This window comes from Pipra filicauda, unplaced genomic scaffold (assembly GCF_003945595.2).
Source record: "Pipra filicauda isolate LSUMZ 115617 unplaced genomic scaffold, ASM394559v2 scaffold123_size2130275_pilon, whole genome shotgun sequence".
Classification (NCBI taxonomy): domain Eukaryota; kingdom Metazoa; phylum Chordata; class Aves; order Passeriformes; family Pipridae; genus Pipra; species Pipra filicauda.
Genome location: NW_024103696.1, coordinates 654,104 through 674,423, shown reverse-complemented (window position 1 = coordinate 674,423; position 20,320 = coordinate 654,104). Strand labels below are relative to the sequence as shown.

Below are 20,320 nucleotides of genomic sequence, written 5' to 3'. Positions count from 1 at the left end.
TTACTGGAAAGACAGAAGATCAGTGGTCTGTGATGTATCTGCTTGGTCTGCATAAATACATATTTCAAAATGATGAGGTTGATTTTATATTAATAGGCTCGTATGTAGAACTCATTGATTTATAAATATCAAGGTCTAATTTGTCTTATGGATAGGTGAACTCGTTAATTTATAGATATGTTACCTTGACCTTTGATATCACTGTTTTAATATGAAATTTTTAGTTCAGTCCACACAGATGCAGTTTTACCATGTGCAGAGTAATCTCGTGTATAAATGTAAGCTCATTCTTTTTACTATTTCATTAATTTTATAATAATGTATTCTAACAGGGCAGATAGGTTCATGGTTTCCATATCTGGATTAGCAGTAAGGGTTTGCCTGTTTCTTTTCCTTTCCTGAGTATCTTTACATAGACATTCTCATTCAGCTACCCACAGGCCGAATGGGCAAACTGTCTGTTTTGTCTTAGGCTAAAGAAAATTTAAGGACCTTCCAGCAGTACTAAAAATTGTGGAAGAGGTTAACTGTACAAGCTGTAACTTAGAAAGAATTTTCATCAATCTATAGCAATGAAAGTCGTCAGTCTTGGTATGGAGAGGGTTTGGTCTTATTATTTGAGAGTTTTGCCTTAGCTCTCTGGTAAAAAGAACAGCATTGGACTAAAGGAGTACATCAACAGTATGAGACAGAAGATTCATGGTAACCCTTTCAGTTCTTTGGGGGATGTGGAATATAACCAAATATCTAACACTCAAATGGCCTGTCTATGCTGTGACTGTTATGCCACTGATAAAAATAGGTCCACAGTCTGTGGCATGTGAGGAATCATTGCTATCATCTGAAGAACACAAAAATTAAGACTTGAGTCTATATTTGGATTTGGAAGAAAGTGGCTGTGGGGAATAAGCTAAAAATTCCTAGTCTTTCACACTAAATCCTCATGTAAGTCAATGCTGAAAAAAAACAAAGCACACTTGTGTCCCAGGTTCTCTAGAGATTACTACATCAGTTTAGGGTAAAATCAGCAGTAAGTAATATCTGTCTGCTCTTATTTTAAGTACTGTCAAGAGTTTAACCAAAAAGGGAATTTGCCCTGTAGTCTTTATCTATATATTGAAAAAAACCGTGGTTAGAAAACACGTAGATATAAGAAAAAATTCTGTCAATGTATGTCTGACGTGCTATTGTGGCTTCAGTTAAAAATGGCTTCCTTTACACCAACATATTTGTTAGAGCTATACTTACATAAATCTACCATAACTGCATTCCTTGTTTTAGAGTGGCAGTATATAGAAGTCTGTAGTTTAATAATCTTTATATCTGATTGACGATTGAGGTTTGTAGACTAAAGGGTATCTAAGGTGAACCTGTTTCTGTCCCATACTGTGTGTATATATCAAATGGTGTATTGAAATTGCTATGTTACTATGTAAATCCAGTGAATGCTTTTCACACTACATAAAATTCCCTGCAAACCAAGAATGGTGAAAGATTTAATTTCAGAGATTTCAACATGAATATTCATTACAATTCTGCATCCTTTATAGGGAAAAGGAATTTATGTTTTTTAATTCATATGCTTTATCTAATTCATCGTGAAACTATATCTATCAGTATAGGAAAAATCATGTATATGCCTGTATTTATGTATCTATTTGAAGGAAAGAAAGGATTTATTCCCTAGAAGTAAACTAATTTATCTGTGATGTTATTTGTAATTGTAGATTGTTACTTGTAATTGTAATTGTAGATGTGAAGGACGTGGAACTCAATGAATCTTACAAAAAAAAAAAGTGTCACTCGGTTCGTTCTTTAAACAATGACATAGCTTTCATTAACCGTATAATCAGGAGGTGTCCTTATGTCTGTATTATATAATCTAGTTTCACTTTTACTAGTTATTTCCAATTAGTTCTTCTTAATGCAGACCAAATAATGAAATATATTTAATAGCACTCAAGAGTTTTGAAGGATACTATGCTTTCTACATAACTACAGAATGAATGACAAATATCATGCTTTAAGATTACAAATACAGCTATTTTGAATGCCAATGGTTGTCTGGATGCTGTTATGAAACACTTAAATATAGATAATTTTCAGGTTAATGGTAGGGCACTCCTTACTCTTTTCGTTGAACTGACACTTGAGAAAGCCTCTCGACCTTCGCTGTTCAGCAACTTCAGATATACCTTGGACATCTTTTTAGTTTCATTAGCTCACAGAGCTCTGTGCTTGATAAGCTCATAGGCCAAATATCATTACTTGTCATCGTTCATTTGCTGGTTTTATTAGGATTTAGCAGGGCTCTTTGCAAAACTTGTTAAAGAGCGAGCCCTATTTATTACCTGTGCACCAAAACCTGACATTTTTCTGTATTTGCTTCTTAAAAGTGGGCATTCCTATGTGTCTGTTAAAAAAAGTAAAGAACTAAGATATTGTATATTAATAATACAGTTTTCAATCTAAGCGTTCCATTAGACTTAACCTCAGTTTACCATGTTCCACAATTTAGAATATTCTACTTGTTTACCAAAATACTTTGGTTCAGATTTACTCCCCTACTTAATTTTCAACCATTTTTTTTTAAAATATAAGTATTGTTGGCATTTTTTGTTACAGGATATGATTATAGCCTTGTTAATCCACATTTTGAAATTACCTACTGTTCCCTGTATTAACAATAGATTATTTTCATAGTAGTCAAGCATCTATGCTTTATTTTTTCATATTCATTAATAGGAGAAAAATATTTTCTAACAATATAGTCAGAAATTCAAAAGGAACTTAGAGCAGATGTTATTGCTTTATAGAGTGTTGTAGATGGAAACGGTGTGGTAACAGTTTAGTGTTTTTCTTCTGGTTGCATAGTTCATATGAACTTTAACCAGAAGCAGCTGAATTAAAATGAGGTAAAACTTGTATCTGCTCATATTCTTGTAAGTGTAGTATAGAATCTGAAATATCATTGCTCCTATTTAGATGTTGTAATTTGTTTTATAGCTACTTTTCATATCCTAAAGAAACAAAAAGAAACATTCCTGTTAATATTAATATCACTATCATGATAGTTTTTTACGATTAATTTTAGTTTGATAGCATTTTATGATGTGTTCTGTTTTAAACTGTGTTCTCTTGCAGGTGCTGTGTGTCCTTTAATGAAAACAGCTGTCCGTCATCTCAAACAAATCAACGGAGACAGTCGTGGTGTTTCAGGTAAATGACTGAGCTAGTGTCTATATTAATTGGCTAGTAGTGGATGTAATCATAGTCTGACTGAAACTGGCTTTAAAATTGAAAAGACAGGACAGAATGCCACCCCCAAGCTCCAAAAGCTGCTGCTGTTGTTAGGAAAGTGGGATTAAAATCAGAGTGTGTTGTTCTTGGGAAGTATTGCTTCAAGTTCGGCAGCCACACTGATTTCCATAGTTTTTCCCAATGATCCCGCATTCTTATCAGTTCAGATGATAAAAGGAAATAACAAATGCATTTCTCAGGTAGCAAAGTCATCTATCAAGTGAATTTTGCACGAATAGTTTTGTTAAAATGAATATTGAATTTTTTTCTGTCTTCAAGTATTGATTTTTGAAATAGCTTGTCAGTCTGTATTCCAGAAAGTCACCAAGCATGCTAAGAGTCAGTATTTACTTCTGGTTTTTAAATCCCATTAAATTGTATCATATTGTGTCATATTTTATAGGATTTGATCTGGCAGAAAGCTTTTCTTTGAGGCAAACACCTTGTGGAGGGGAAAAGATCTGTTTTAAACTGGGAAGTGCACCTCTCATTAGAGATACAAGGTAAGTAAGATACTACTTTAATCCTTAGTGATAGAGTTCAGACCCAATGCTACTAATTACCTGAATTAACTAATTAACTGAATAACTTAGCAGTGTATTCAAAGGACACAACAGAAAGCAGTACATCTTGTTTTCAGTCATTTTGATCTGTAACAGGTTTTTTTTTTCTGTGGGAAGCATTTTGATTTTGGTGTGTTTTTCTTTTGGAATCTGGAAGTATCTAGGTAGTAAGTTAATTGTGAATATCACTTTCTCAAATCATGATTTTGATACTGAAAACTCTGTTGTTAATACATAAATATTTATAAAACAAAGGAAACAAATAACTGTCATGGTATGACAAGAAGTATTATGCTAATCTTCCCTCAGTGAAGTTGGCTGTCCTCTCTCATTACTGCTGGCAGGATTAAAAAGACAGTGTCACCATTTCTTTGAATGTTATTTTTTTTTTCCTGGAATTGACATATTGCTTTTGAGCAGCAACAGGATGGTGGGTATTCATTGTAGAGGAGAAAGTAGGCAATATCCTATTCTGACATAGGGTGGGATGAAAGGCAGAGACTGCATAAAAAATCAAAAGGAAGGTGAAAGAGAGTAAGGCATAATGGGACTGAATGGATTTAAGTTTGCTCATGGACAAGGAAATGCCAAGAAGCAGTTAGGAATGCAGTTTCAGGTTCCCTGTACTCAGTGGAGCTCATCTCAGAGCTTCTTGGTTGTGTTGTGCTCTGAGTCATGGGACTGTGGTTTCTGTACAGCGTGTTCCTGTGATGATGAGGGAAGCAACTGTATTCCCATGTCTTCAGGTTGGGTATTTTCTGTTGCAAGAGGTCTGGCTCCAGCTTGCCTAGTTAAAAAATACACCTGGCTCTCGGGTTTCCCCTTTGCTTGGATCCTGGGCATGGCAAAGATGGACTGTGGGTAGCATGAGGCCAGGAAGGAGGAGGAAGAGAGTAATTGGAGGCACCCAGACACAAAACAAAATGATCTTTGGGAGAGGAGCATGATGAAAGAAAGAGAAGCTAAATATCCTAAATTGCTAGATAGATTCCGAGTTTTTCTGACTTACTAGGTACTGTAAGTGCTAAATGGTTATGCTTTTGTAGTTTTGCAAAGTTAAACTAATCATGGTCTTTTTTAAATACCATGGACATTAGCTATTAAAGAAAAAATTACTAGATAAAATTCCTTGACATAGGGAGTGCTCTTCTTTTATTAGGACCTTGCCAATATTATCCATATTGCCTTTAGAAGAGGAGCAGGAGAAATTAGGTACCACCCATAAAATCTTTACTGAAAATGTAAGTTTGTTAGTAAGAAAAATTTCTTTTGAAAACCCATTCTTAATTTTTCAGATTTTTACAGATTTTTTTTTAAATAAGTGAGATTTTGAGGGAAACATGAGAGTACATAAGAGTAGAAAATCAAGACAATAACAAAAACTGTGGAGCAGTTTTCCTTTATGAATTAGAAGCTAAGTAGTGCTAAGAAATGCATGTTGCAAGCTGACTTTATTTTGAAACAGTAAGCAAATCAGTGGCAAAAATGGAGCAGACAGGAGCTATAAATTACAAAAGGGTGGATTATTTAAAATTCATATTACTTTGAGGTAAAAGTAATGATTTGAAGTATTGATTTCTAAGAATGTCTAAGTGTTTTTGGAAGTAGTCTGAGAGGTGATGTTGAGGATAAAAAAATGTAAGATTTTTTTTCCCAGCTTCTATTAGTAGGCCTGAATACTAATGTCTGTGTTTTTCTTTTCCTCTTTTAAAAGCAGTGTATTAGTGAACGTAATGAAAATGGGGAATTCACACCATGGCTGATAGCTGTGACTTTACGAATGTTAACTCTTAGGGAAGTTAATACTTTGCTAAGTATTAACTTAATACTTGAGAAAGTTGCAATTTTTTTTAAATTTTTTTTTTTAAAACTTTATGGAAGAGGAGAGAAATCTAAGTTCTTTCTTCATGTGTTTTATCTCTTCTCTTTATCTCTTTCCTGTATTTTATCAGCTTTTAGAAAGGAGTCAAAAATTGCTAGTTTTTCTTCATTGTCAGTGTAACGGGCAGAGGCTAAAGAATTTCGGTGAAGGGTGAACCTGGATGGCAGGTGGTTTGGCTTTACTTGTCTCAGTTCTCCTGTTCCTCTCCGTCCCTGTTGTTGTCTTCCATGTGTCCTCATTAAGGAAAAGCTAAAGGGAAAATCTTTCCCGTTTCCCCTAAAAATATGCATATCTAATGGATAAAAAGTTTAGGTGGATGAGGCAACTGAGATGATTATTAATAAAATAAGCATATCCATGCTAATGTATAAATATAGTTAGGCTGAAAATTAATATCTCGTTATTGATGAGAATAAGGTACAAGATAAGATTTTCAGTCCCCTTGTTGTCGAATTAAGTAGTGCCTCTTACATATATCTTCCTGAACAATAGAAGGGTTCAAAGTATTTTCAATAACATTCAAGCACTGAAAAATTTCCATTAAATCCTAACACTTCATGGCAATAGTCTCGCTCATGCTTTTTTAACCTTTCTTCACGGAACTGCATGTAATTAAAAGTAAATTCTATTCCCAATTAATGCAGTTTGTTAAATATATAATGACTTTCTGTTGTTGCGATTACACTGTGGTTCCAGACATCGCGTGTTATTAGACGCACACAAGTTTTCGGGATCGTTCTCCCTCAGAAAATATTTTAGTAGACGTGGTGAGCAGTAAGAAGCAGAACAGTGTTTGTTATCCATCCTGCAGGAAATTGAGAGTATCTGATTAAGCTGACTAGCAAGTATCAAGTAACTTGGCACATCTCCTCTTGCATTTCATTCGTTCAGTCGTAGTGTGGGTAATAGAAAGCTATGCTGTGCCATTTTTCTTCTGTGATGCCATTTTGGTTTTTTTTCAATGGACCTGGAATAGTGTTGCACCTATTTATATGTTGTAAATAATTTACAATGCTCTGTCAGCTTGGGAAATTGATTACATTTATTTATGCTGGATTTTAGTTATAGGTCTTTGTCTCTTTCTGTGATAGAGTTCTGTACATATTTTGTTTTGTGATAGGAGATGGATAGCTTTTATTATGTTCCATGTAATTTACTGTTAAATATGAATGTAATTCCAGTAATATTTTCTGGATTAAAGTGTGATTTTAAAAGTAAAATACTGTGACTTAATTATTGCAGTGCTTACGTGAACTTTAATAGAAGTTCTCCCTGAGGAAAGTAGTGTAACTGAGCCTTTGAATCATAAAGAAATTCACAGGAAAATACTGTTATGCAGACAGTCTAATTATATAGTCATAATCACACCATAGAATCATAGAATAATCATAATTGTATAATGTTTTACTTTTATTTCAACAAATAAATTGTAGAGTCATATTTTTTTCTCCACAGTTTAACATGTACTGTCTATGTAGTATATTCCAGTGTGGTATAGATTTTTCTGACAAAAGCAGCACAGGGCTCTGTGCTGATAGCAGCTCCATTAGGTCTACCAGCAGTATTCAGTACTTCTGGACATGAAGCCTTTTAGGCTCATCTTTGTTATTCACTTGCCTTAGAGTAGATAGCACTATGAAGAATTAATTTCACTGTCTTTCCCTGGAGATGCATGAGATGTCAGCTGTTCCTCATTCTCACTTTTCTGGGTTGCTGGTGGGCCAGTTTTTTCCTCTTCTGAAAGCGCCAATAAAGGAGATAATAAGTTGATTTCATCTGAGGTTCTGAAGTTTTGGAAATGGATGTTAATGATTAGCAAATCTGCATGGCACTGTCACAGCTTTCTTATTTTGTAGTTTGTTTGGCTTGACAAACCATATAAATTTACTGAGGAGATTATCATAGCTGACTGTTAAATGATCTGAGTTACAGCACTTGGGATCACTCTCACGACTCTTTTAGGAATTCTTCCCTTTTATTCTAAGATACTACAAAAGAGCTTGGATTTTGACTGTATTTGGACTACTGAGCTCCACTAGCAATGTTGTCACTCACTGCTGCCAGAAGAGCTGTGGTCTGGCCCATATTTCAGGGAAAGTGTTTCACCTCTTTGTGATGTCTAGTTACTGGAGGCAGAAATAGTGTTCCCACTTGTCTCAGTAAATTCCAGGCTGGAGGATTCTTTCTGCTAAGAACAGAAATTCATGATGAAAGAATATTTATGTGGGGGTTTCTGTTCATTTTTAGTGCTAACCTCTTTAATCGCAAAAAAATGTGGAGGGAATTTCATTTTGTAAAGCACAGCTGGCATGAAGTGAGGCAGTTTCTGTGCTCACTGTTAGAAGCCTTTCATGACTAGCAGTATGCTTTCCCAAAGGCACCTATCTCTAGGTGGCTTTGCAACTATTTACTTTGCTGTATGTTCTCTGGCTGTATCTGCTGAGACCTCCCTCTTCACCAAACTAAAAAACCAAGTTCCTTTCATATGACTTCAGCTGTCAGTGAAGGTCCTCATGGGCACAATTTTTTATTAATTTTGCCCATGGCATGTGTTTTGGGCAGCAGAGTCAGGTTTAACAGTCTTCTTGAAAAATATTTTTTAAGATATATTTTTCTTAAATATAGTATAGAATAGATAGATGTGAAAATCACCAGTTTCCAAAAGATTTCATCAAAAACTTTTAAAACATTGGCCGAACATGGCAATAGGTTGTTACCCCTATTTGGAGGCAGTAGTTGAAATTATTCAAACCAGCTTTTATCTGTGCTTACACAAAGTCTTGCTAGCCTTTGCTCTGTTAAAATATTAGATGGTTATGTAAGAAACCACCTTTCCTTTACTGTATCATGTATTTATTTAAGATCTTTTGAGCAGTGGGAGCCAACACTGCCAAGACTGAAATGTCTGGTATTTTGGTTGCAGGGTATTTTCAAGAAAAGGGCCTTGTTTTTGGAATTTACTTCCTGAGTGTGGGAGCCTGAATGTAGTAAAAAATCTTGATGGTGTTTTCAGGTCTTTCACATCAGTGGATCAGAAGCTGTAGTGATTTAGTCTTTTTTTCCCAATTCTTTTTGAAAGGTACTGAAATAGTGTACTTTGTGTTTATTTCCAGAAACTTGAAAACTTACTGTATTTTATAAATTGAAAAGAAGGAAAATACAGTGATTACTATTGAAAGAGCAAATTGGTGCTGTACCTACCATTTAAATACCAATTATTTAATTTCATAACTAAGGAGAAAACTGTGGCCTCTTACCATAAAAAATGGCAGAACAATGCTTCTTTTAAAGAATAAACACATGTGAATGTTTTTGTGCATATTTGGGCTTATTTCTACCTCATAATTTCAAAAGGAATATGCTAAGTTCTTTTCGTAAGATTCAAAATGAAGGTATTAATGGATTATAGTTTCTATATTGAGCTTGAATCATCCTATAATTTAATATGCAATTTACTGCACAGAAATAATTGGGAAAGCAAAGGTAAAGACAGACAGGTGGCAGAGGGGAAGAGTACGTGTGCAAAAAAGTCTGGTATTTACATTAAAAGCAGGCTGTGAAGGAACAGAGAGTTAGAAAATCTATTTTAATTATGCCACTGACTGTAACAAATTGGAATTCTTTGATCTGTAGTGTGTTCCCCCAACAGTGCAGTGCTTAGTGGGGCAGTGTTGTACCAGTTGAATTGGTAAGACAGTGTTGGATGAAGCAGATTGTTTCTTTTCCTTTTTTCCCCAGTGATGATGTTCTTGTTGTAAAGCGCTTGCAAATAAAGGGAAGGGGCTTTTGGGAGATGTGTATTTTAAGGACACTTGTACACAACAAGAGTGTGGAGGAGACCAGCAGCGTTTCTGTGGATACCCATGTGCCTCATAGTTCAAGATGAAACTTAAGGCAGCATTAAGCAAATCACAGAAGCACCAAAAGAAAAAATAGTAAAGACAGTTTACTTTTCTTACATAAAGAACTTTCCTTAATTTGGAAAACATGTATTTCATTGTTATTTTTGTCGTTCTGCCTTTGTTTTAAGGGAAAAGTCTGTCCAGTCTGAATTATTATTTGGAAGAAAATAAAATTAGGAGCTCGCTTTCCCAGCACTCGGCTCCAGCTCTCAGCCTCATCTCACTTTCTCCACATAAGCATCAGCCTCTGTGGTCAGTGAGGCTGGTGGCTGATCCCTGTGGCTGTGTGATCTCCAGCAATCACAGCTGATAAGGAGCAAGATAGCGCTGCCAGGGCTGGGACCAGCCTGACCTTAGCTTAAACAAACCCTGAAATTGTACCTTCAGTTTTTAATGGTTTAACCTGCCCTGTGGAAAACATTTCCAGTGTTCTGATTAAAACAACGGCATCTGCAGTATCTAAGCAATTTCACTTCTGCTATATATTCCTGTAGGGAATTCCTTTCTATTTTTATCTGATATGGATGCCAAAGCTATTTTTCAGTTTTCTTATTGGATAAGATAACAAAATCTAAAACATATACTGTCATAGATATTGAAGTTGCTAGACAAAGTTATTGTGTTATTAGATTTCTAGATTCAGCAGAAGCGATTTACCTGGATACTTCTCAATGACCTTTGAAAAAAATTGGACACAAATTCTGCCATAGGTTGTTCAATTTACCAACTGAAGAGAGCCTTAAGTAATTCTAGCCTTTGGGGAACTTTCAGGAAAGTTTACATGTCTCTTACTCCCTGCCAAACATGCTGACTTCTAAAATCTTTGCAATGTTGTCTTGGTTTATCTTGGCCACTTTTTTTGAAGCAAAAGTCTCTTAAAAGTGAGTACAAGGAGGACGCAGATATAAGTCCATATGAGATCTGCGTTTGATGGTCTTAGAACAAAAGTACAGTTGCAAAATCAGTACAGTTGAAGATGCTTGGAAAACCAGAATAGCTATGGGTATATACAACCATGATATATGCAACTAAAGGGTGGGCTCAGTTCAGCGCACGCTGTGTCTCACCTAAAAAATCCACTGCGCAGGCTGGAAAGGTTAATGACCTTTCCCAAATCTTCGCTCACGAAGACTGGCCATTACAATATGCAACTAGAATTCAATGATATGTACTGGGCATAATGCATGCAGCTGAGGATAGACTGTAGCCCTATTATCTGGCAGGATAAAGTTAGAGACTGAAAGATCATTTATCAGTTTTGCTGATTGAGCTGAGAGAATTCAAGTGTCTTTATAAAATGCATATAATTTCTCTAGCTGAAGCAATGGTACCATGTGCTTCAAAAGTCATTTATCAGCAGACTGTGAAAAAAATCCCAAACAACCCTGTAATAAATCATGTCTTTCTTTTTCTGGCTTTTGTGATTTAACACTCTGTGAAAGCTAGTTTGCTTTAGCTATGCTGTCAGGCATTTCTCCTCTTAACTGAAGTTGTACCTACAAAAAGATTGTTTGTGCTGATACATCTGTGTTTATACTGGAGCTTTGTTGTTTAAACATGTCATAGAGATATCGTGCCCTTCCTCCACCTTGCCTCTGAGTTTTTATATTTTATGTCTAAAAATAGTTCATGATCTGTCTCACAGTGAAACTGTCTGGTGTTTTTTCTTCATTACACTGATTTTCATTTATTTTCAGTTGGGTCTGAGAGATTTTTGGCCTCTAGCATTTCTATGTGAGTCACTCTGCAGTTTTTATCATCATGCTGTGAAATATTTTTTACTTAACGGTGATAAAGTGACAAATTTTTAAAAATACTTCTTTAGTTTTGCTGGAACAGTACAGGCCATGCTATGGGTTTTTCTCTTGGAGGTCTGTATATCAACTTGAGTTCAGTCATAACTGTATACAGTTTGCTGATTGCAGTCTTGTCTGTCTCAAGTCAATATTTTTTATGCCACAAACTCATTTATAAACTTGGAGTGATGAAATAAACTTCAGCTTGTAGAATGATCTGTAATCTCTAGAAACAAGTCTTGATGTACAGCTATTGGTGTATTAACAGAACCATGTGCAAGAGATAATGTTATTTTTGGATTTAGTCAGTGTGACTAGTTGCAGTATCTTAGAATTCTATTTTGAAATAATAAATCCTAAAAATACTCTGGGATTGGGCATGACAATACAGGCCTCGAATAACTTGTTGATAGTTCCTAATATGGCATTATGCTTTTAATGTTCATGTAAAAATGAATGTATCTTTTATTTTGGGGATTAGACAGCTAATTATTAATACACCTGTAGTAGTAATGTTAATGTTTAAGTCCTTGATGAACTTCGATTTACCTTTTTTACTCAGTTTTCTTTGTGAACTCTGCTGAGAGGTTCTGCTTAGAAAATTTTTTTCACTGAAATGTTTGTAAAGCACTAGAACAGACTGCTCAAGGGTGTGGTGGAATCACTATCCCTGGAAGTTTGGAAAAAAATTATGGATATGGCACTTGAGGATGTGTTTTATTGGTGAACATGGTGCCGGTGCTAGGTTGATGGTTGGACTTGATGATCTTAAAGGTCTTTTCCAGTCTTAATAATTCTGTGAATGTTTAGTAAGAAATGTGCATGCTCATAATGTATGGTGAACATGTTGATTTACTCAAATACTTTTGAATGCATATTTTGCTTTAGACCACTTCTGAGAAGTAACAATACAGACAGCGTCATCAAGGTGCTGTAACTCCATGCACACTTTTTTCCCCCTCTTATTGGATCTGTCTCTTAAGCAAGTGGTTCAGAATTCTAGATGACTACCAGTTTAAATTAATCTATGAAACTAAACAAAAAGCATAATAGTATTCACCAGGAGCATATACAGTAACAGGAACTGGTTGCCAAGACTTGGAGAGAAGAAGTGCCCTTTTAGCTCCAATTCTTGCACTCAGGACCCTTCATGGTGGATGCACTTACCTTGTAGTATAGTACATACAATTGCAGCATTAAATTATCTCTCTTGCTGAGGACTGATATTTAGCAGCAACTTGTACAGAATGAGTAGATAATGCTCATTCATTTTATAGATAAAGGTGGTATTTGGAAACAAGGAGTTTTGGGAACTGAGTCTTCTATTGCAGTAGTTTGCGGTTTTTTTGGTTTGGGTTTTTTTTTGTTGTTTGTTTTGTTGTTGTTGTTGTTGTTGTTTTGGGTTGGGGGGTTGTTCTTTGGGGTTTTTTTTTTGTTTGTTTGTTTTTTGTGGGTTTTTTTTGTTTGTTTTGTTTGCTTTTTTGAGGGGTTTTTTTGTTGGTTTTTTTTTTTCAATATCTCCTGTGAAATTAAGTCACTGAGAATTGAGAATGTTTAACATATGACATTATATTCCTTGCTGAACTGTGGACAATATGTGATAAAGACAGTAACTCACAAGAATAATCATATGGACAGAGGCACTGGAAGAAAATGTGCTACAACAGGACCAAACATAAAAGCTGAGTTGTAGCAGTAGTTTAGTAATGAAACTGTATGAGATGACTTGAATGTCTGAAAAGGAAATGCTGTCAGATATGTGTTAACTCAAAAAGACTTTGAATAGATTTCTTATTTTGATAGGTTACTTTCCTTTCCACACGACTTTCTTTAAATTTAGAAAGTGATAAATAATTGTATTACTGTTAGTATGTGGGGACAGATATGCTATGCTACCAGGAAATTACATAAGCTTAAGATTGTGAAAGTGTTAGGAGCACTAAAAAAACACTTTGTGATTCAAGATAGCTGATATGGTTTCATGGAAAGGAAAGTCACGACTCATTAACTGATTAAGAGTTCTTGAAAGATCAAAGTTATAACACAGCCTTGCTTCTCTTTTCTCCTTAAAAATGAGTTAGCACTACTCATATGAACTCATATTGTGCCTAAGAGTACATTTTTTACAGCATCCTAATTTTTGTAATCAGAATTAACATATCGTCTTAAACAGCTCATGTTGGATTGAGTTTGTTCTCATACACAAGTAAATGTGTACTCCTATCCAACTGGCTCTAGATGGTCCTGCCTGAGCAGAGGGATTGGATCAGATGACCTCCAGAGGTTCCTTCCAGCTTCAACCATTCTGGGACTCTACGATTCTATTATAGACTATACTGTTAACAGATTTTCTTCCTTAAGAATATAGTTTCCATGATGTAGGGTCTTAATTCCATTGTCAACCATATAATTTATAGGGTAAGAGCGAATTCATCAAAATGCTGGTTTTGTCATAGAATGGTGAGGGAACTAAGTATTTCCTTTTTAAAACTTCCAAAGTATTTTTTTCTCATCTCATTGCATGCTTATATGTTACAATTTTATGTAATGCAAAATATTGGTGATAATAGTGGTATTTTCTTTACTGTCATAACTTTTCCACATTTTATCTACTAGTTGGACGTGCAGTAAGAAATATGATGTTCTTAGAACTTTTGTCAACAGTACAGGTTTCAGTCTCATCCTTACTGTTGAAAAAGAATATAATTCATTCTAGTTGTGTTACTTTTGTGTGGAATTTACATAGATGATTTAACCTCAAATTAAGTTATAGCTGATGCATTGTTTTAATGCAAAGTTTTTCTAATGTGGAGTTTTCAGTGTTTTGAAGAAAATTTGTGAATTCCTAGCTTCCTTGTTTGGATATAAGGCATCAGGCCTGCTTCCCCAGTCTGAGAAAGACTCCCGGTCATGTTCAGTGTTCCTTCAGGTTGGGGTTGGGGTGTTCTTTTGATGTGAAGCTTAGGAAAAATCTAAGTAAAATGTTCACTGACTTATCACTGCTTGAAGTCTCCTTTCAACACCTCTGTCTTGGCTTTAATGCAAGACCCTAACTCTCTTAACATGCTTTTTTTCATTTCTCTCCTAACACTTTAAGGGGGATACCTGGACATTTCCCAGCTGGGTCTGATGGTAACAGGGTTATTAGCAAGTCACAGGTCTTTGGCCCATCCTGTTAAATATAGTTATGACTCAGCAGATAGCAATGCAATGTTGGTATTTTTGAACTTGATTTATTTTTAACTTCATTTAATCTGTAACTTACCAAAAATCTCATTATTACAGAAACTGTGAGAGTCGAAGGCTAAGCTGTATGTATCTTTTTTTTTAACTTGACTTTAATTAGACAATTCATTTCTAACTCCAAGACTTCAGAAAAGTGATCATTTCCCGTTTCTGAAGATGTTATTAAGTCTTCCAATGTGATGCAAATTAGTTTTTTGATCTTTCATTTTCCATATTCATTCACTTAAAATCTGTGAATGTGAACAGTTTTTACAAACTGTAAAGGAGCACATTATTTATCTAATTATCCTTCTAATTGTAAGCAGAACACCAGGCTTAAATATTCATAGACTAGTCATGCTGTGTGTAGGGGGTGTTAAAGCAAAAGCATGTTCTCTCTCTAGCTTCACTCTTGCAGCTGACAGAGCTACTTGTTTCAGGTCAGACCCTGGTATCTGGTGTCATTAACCTTCTTTCCTACTCTGGTCTCTTCTGTTGGTAACTTAATATTCACCACTTACACCTTCTTTTTTTGGGGACATAACTGGAACCAAGATGAGTTGATCTATCCATCTACAACAGTCTTGTAGGCTGTAGTGCCTTAGGTCTTGTGTGTGCCTTCTTACTTGAGCACATCTTAGCATGACCTGCTTGTGACTTTAGCCTGGAATGAGTTTATTTATAGGCAGTCCTGTGTGCTGAAGAGGAGAGGGCTAGTTATCCAGGCAATTATTTGAGGTTAGGAAAAAAAACATCCCGTGGTTTGGTTCAGCGTCACTCCATACAGCAGTCCTAGTTCTCCCTTTCCACTGCCAGCCACGCTATTATGTTCACTGGGAGTGCTCAGCATTTTCATGAGACATGCTGGCCTGTGAGATACTTTGCCTTTTACCATCAGCTGGGCTTGTCTAGGGCCTGGCAAAATGAACCCAGGAAGGAAAGGGAGAGCCTGTTCTAAGTGTAATCGCTTTGCTGGTACTTGTTCCATTGATTCAGTGTAAAAAGCTACCAAAAGTTTGGAATGGGGATGAGGGGAGACTAAACAGGAAGAAATTGAGTGTTCTATGGAAACAAGGTTTTTAGGTTGGGTAGCATGATGTCATGCAGAAATACACAAGGTAGCTCTCAAAACACCAGCATGAGAAGTAGGAGGGTGCGAGTCTCTCAGCATGCAGCTCTGCTGGAGCTGACTAACCCTCCTGTGTACCAAACTAAAAAGACTGTTCTGTTTCTGGAATCGGCTGGCATCTCTAGGTACCTGTGCAAATGTCAGAGCAGAAATGGATGCTTAGATTTCTTCCTCCTCTACGGAAGATTATATGGATATATAGACCAAGTATTTCTTGATGACCTCCTTCCTTTCCAAAGCATGAAGTGCATTTTCTGTCTGTCTTCTGACTGAATGATCATGGCATTTTCTTTGCTTTTCCAGACAACAGAAACCACTGAGATATACAAATAATTAATACTGTACCCTAGGTCTTGCTTCAGGGTAGGAAGCATGTAAAAGTGTGTACAGAGCAATTTTCAGTGCCAGTTGACTGTCAGAGGTTACGCTGATTATTTTTTTCATTAACATCTTCAGAAGGTTTCTTGATCAGCCTAATAATTTCATTCCACTGTAGATAATCATGTTTAGCATGAGAACTTAATATCTCATTGACTTCAGAGTCTGTCAAATAACAGACTATACTAACTAGACCTGTTGTCTTTGTTCGATTTCTGGGAGATAGCTAGAAGGACCACATGAGTTACAAAACAGCTCATAAAATATCTAAATAAAAGCATGGGTAGATGTCAAAAGAAACACCTAAAGTTCCTTTAGAAGTACTTAAGTTCACATCCTCTTGATGGTTGCAATTTATGAAAAAGTACCACAATTGGATTTTCCGATGTTTAGGACAGCAAAGGGGCATTTTTACATAATCTCTCAAGACCAAAAAGCTTGACGCAATTCTTGAATGAGCTGAAGAAAACTTAAATCTCTGCCATTCTTTTAGGCACATCTTAGTTTTAAATTTTGAACAAAAGCTGTGTCTTAGGAGAGAATCGCAAACCCACCAAAGTTTTGTTTTGTTTTTTGGGTTTTTTTGGTGGATTGCTTGTGAGGAATGTGACAGACTCTGAGTAAGTTTCTTTATAGAGGCAATCAATTTACTAGTGTGGTTCTGAGTAAGCCTGGGGTGTTCATGCTGGGCAATAAGACGTGTACAGGCCAGTTTCAGTCCCTACAGTGAATCACGGAAGTAGAAACCTGTTAGAAAAATGGGAATGGGGGACGTGCCCATTCGTCTGAAGTTCTACATGTCAGTACAGAACGGAAAGTAGAATGAGGTATATATCTATGAAGGGCATGATTCCCAGCAGGAGATGCTGGAGTTCAAGAGAGATGGTTTTCTTTTGAGTTATTTTTATATTTTCAGTGTAGATGGATGCTGGTACTGGAAGGAGATACTGCTAACTGGCATTTTTAAATTTTGATGCATGAGCAGATTTAGCATCCATGGAATGTGGAGAAATGCTCAGTTAAAGAGCACATTTTATGAGAAACATCCCTGTATTTACAGAACTCTAAAAACAGTAGACTGAAAGTGGTTTCTTATCGTATGTCCATGTGAGGAGGGGCAGATGGAATTGAAGGTATCAATTACTGATCCATCAGTGTCTGCTACAGAGGTATTACCTGACTGCCACAGTTACTGAAAATATGCATTAGAAGAAGCAGACTGGGGCAACAGAAGCTGTTTTTGGTCACTTTGTTCCAGTAGCATTAGAAAATCTTTGCATGATTCTCAGTCAGTAAGTAATACCAACACATGGAAAACCAATCTGGTTTGAGCAGCATGAGGCAGAGGGACACCCTAAAGTGTTGTGCAATTGCATGATTCGGAGAAAGCAGATGAAGAGGAAATGTTTTTCTCCTTTGTGAAAGAACTAGAGTTCCACCTTTTTCTTATGTGTTCCCTGTCTCTCAACTTGTTTGTTCCCTGGTCACCTCCTGAGGAAAAGAAACAGCCTTATTGCAAGACTTGTGTTCAGCGTAAGGCCTGAGTGAGTCACTCAGATTGACTTCAGTCTTTCTGAATGACAGGTAACCAGGCATTAGATGTTGAGCTCCAAAGCGTCTGAAGGAACATCTCAATGCCTCTACACTGCAGAGACCACCCAAATCTTTCTAGTATCTTATACATTTCCTTTACTAGCTTTGTACATAAAAAGGCAGCTTACTCTACTATATCTGTTGTTTGTATACCCTCTGTTTCTTTATGTTTTCATAAATGTATACCAGTGCAGGTATGGAAAAAGATCATTTGGAGTATGAGATTACTTTGAGTAAAGTTTTAGCTTGCTGAAGTAGTAAGTCTCTGACCCTCCTCGTCCCTGACTAGTCTTCCTTCAAAACGTTCTCTGGTGGTGTGGCTGTCAGTCTTTGCCACCCCATGTGCCTCTGTGTGGAAAGATGATTAATTTACTGTGCAACATTCATACTACATGTTTTGGAAGGGGAAACATGCTGTTTGAATACAGTACTTTCTAATGTGGTACACTTGCTAATTTCTGAACCCATTTTGACATATTTTATGTTTTAAAATACATTCCTTATTAAAAGAGAGAGATGAAGAGTGAGCGACTCTGTGCTGAAATCACACATTTGTGGTTTTGGGAGCCTTTGGTCTTTGCTGGGGCTGTTTTTATTTTCCAGGTAGTAAAGTTCACTGATTGTTCTGAGACCTGTTTGGTTCATAAAACAAATATCCAAACTGAGCAAGGCAAATGTGTATCTTTATTAAAAGCACTGAAAGCTGCCTTCCACCAGATAAGACTCCAAAATTCTTAATGTTGATTAACTGATTTTTTTTTTTCCCCCCAGAAAAGTTAAAATGCACAGAAATTGGCTAAACTTGAAAAGCAGACAGTTTTGTTAGTCTGACATCTTTAACAGCAATGAAAGGCTGGCCTTTGACTTCATTAGGACCAGGAATTCACTATTAATACCTTTAAATAAGGAAACAATACTGCTGGAAACCTTGGGGTAAAGGTACTCTGCACGGCATAACAGTTTTGGTATTTCTACTCCTCTTTCAAACCAATCTTTTTACAAATGCCCTTTAAAATTTTGATAGCAATAACATTGACTTTCACCTCCCAAAAATTCATGAACAACCTGTATATTGTGAGCTTCAGCTAATCTATACTTGTTCAGTAAATGAAAGCAGAGGCATGCCGAAGTGTATGAAATATTAAGTAAATCCCTCTTCTCAATGTTAAAATAATCTGCAGCTTTGCTTTCAGCAGTACATTTCATGAGTGGGTTGAGCTCTCCCTAAGTAATTAATAACTCTTAAGCTGTCTGAATAGTTTCCCTTGAGTTGCATCATATAATGTGTCGTATGAAAACAACTTGAGGCCTAATGTAACATGAAACTGTATAATGCATCTTAACGTGATTTGAGGAAGATGGATGGGAAGGAAATTATTTCTTATCCTGACAGAACAGACAGCTGCTCTTAACTTTTATTTGAAAAGAATTTAAAAAACCCTTTCTGCCCACAGATTGGTAAATTGTTCTAGTTAGTTATTTCCCCTTCTCCTGTTGTACTAGTCAAGTTAGGTAAAAACTGAGAATCAAAAATCTAGTAATTTAATGTAGAAATATTGAGAATACTGTGGAGATTTTTTTATTTGGTCACCTGAGCTTTACTTTTTTATTCGTGATAGATCTGAGTTTAAATTCCTTTGCAAACACGAAAAGGTTAGCATGTCAATGCCTCTACCAATGTAGTACTAAAGAAATTATTACTCAACATAGGAAAGTTGTTTAAACTAACTCCTTGAGCTCTGGTCACCAAATGATTGTAGCATTGTCATGTTACAAGTGACATATACCAGGTAATGGTATATGTCAGCTGGAAAAGATGTATCTTGCCATAAACTCTAAACATCTCTCATTTCACTCTCAGGAAATGTAAGTTGGCTCATCTTTCTCTTCTTGGAAGACATACAGCAAGTTGGAGGCTTCATTGATACTTGTAAATACGGAAGTTTATCATATACTGTAGTGTATTCTCATTCGATATGGAACAATTAGAGTTCATAAGATTTAAAAATAGATGCTGCTTTCCCATTAGTACCTTTTTTAAAAATAAAAACAAAAGGTAAATAAAGGATTGCCTTACTAAATTTGATATGGGTAACTCAATGCTGCTTTACAAAGATAGAACTAAAACTGTTTATAGCACAGTGAATACATAGTTAATTCATTCATAATTACTTCTTTTAGTATGGTAGCACTAGCAGTTCCATCTGGTATCTGCGTTTCAGAAATTTTCCAAACTTTTGAGGAAACAAACGAATAATCAAATATTTTGCCAAAAATTATTCTATACTTGATCATTATAAACAGTGGAAAGTGTGCACAAATATAATGGTAAAGTTCATGCAAAATTCCTGTCACTGCTCTTCTAGTAACCTTGTAATGTACACCTGTTTTTAGGAAAAATTATGGCTACATTTAATCCAGTAAAAAAGAGGAGAACGCCACAAAAGACTTTGCAATTATGTGTATACATATGCTTTGATAGAGTGACACACTGTTGTTGCAGGAACATCAGTGTGTATTTATTACCATTCTGGCTCCATCTGCCTCATGTT

The 20,320-nt window shown here is 35.9% G+C and overlaps 1 protein-coding gene across 4 annotated transcripts in view; it reads left to right on the top strand.

Moving 5' to 3' along the window:
- Positions 1 to 20,320, top strand: part of COL19A1 (collagen type XIX alpha 1 chain) — a 186,942-nt gene that overhangs the window by 8,780 nt on the left and 157,842 nt on the right. For 3 of the 4 annotated variants that reach the window (XM_027713247.2, XM_039388955.1, XM_027713248.2), the window contains 2 exons: positions 3,145 to 3,219; positions 3,704 to 3,803. In XM_027713247.2, the coding sequence (XP_027569048.2) occupies positions 3,145 to 3,219; positions 3,704 to 3,803 (175 nt within the window). Of the gene's footprint in view, positions 1 to 3,144; positions 3,220 to 3,703; positions 3,804 to 20,320 lie in introns of those variants that run through there. The other variant, XM_039388957.1, reaches the window with a different exon arrangement.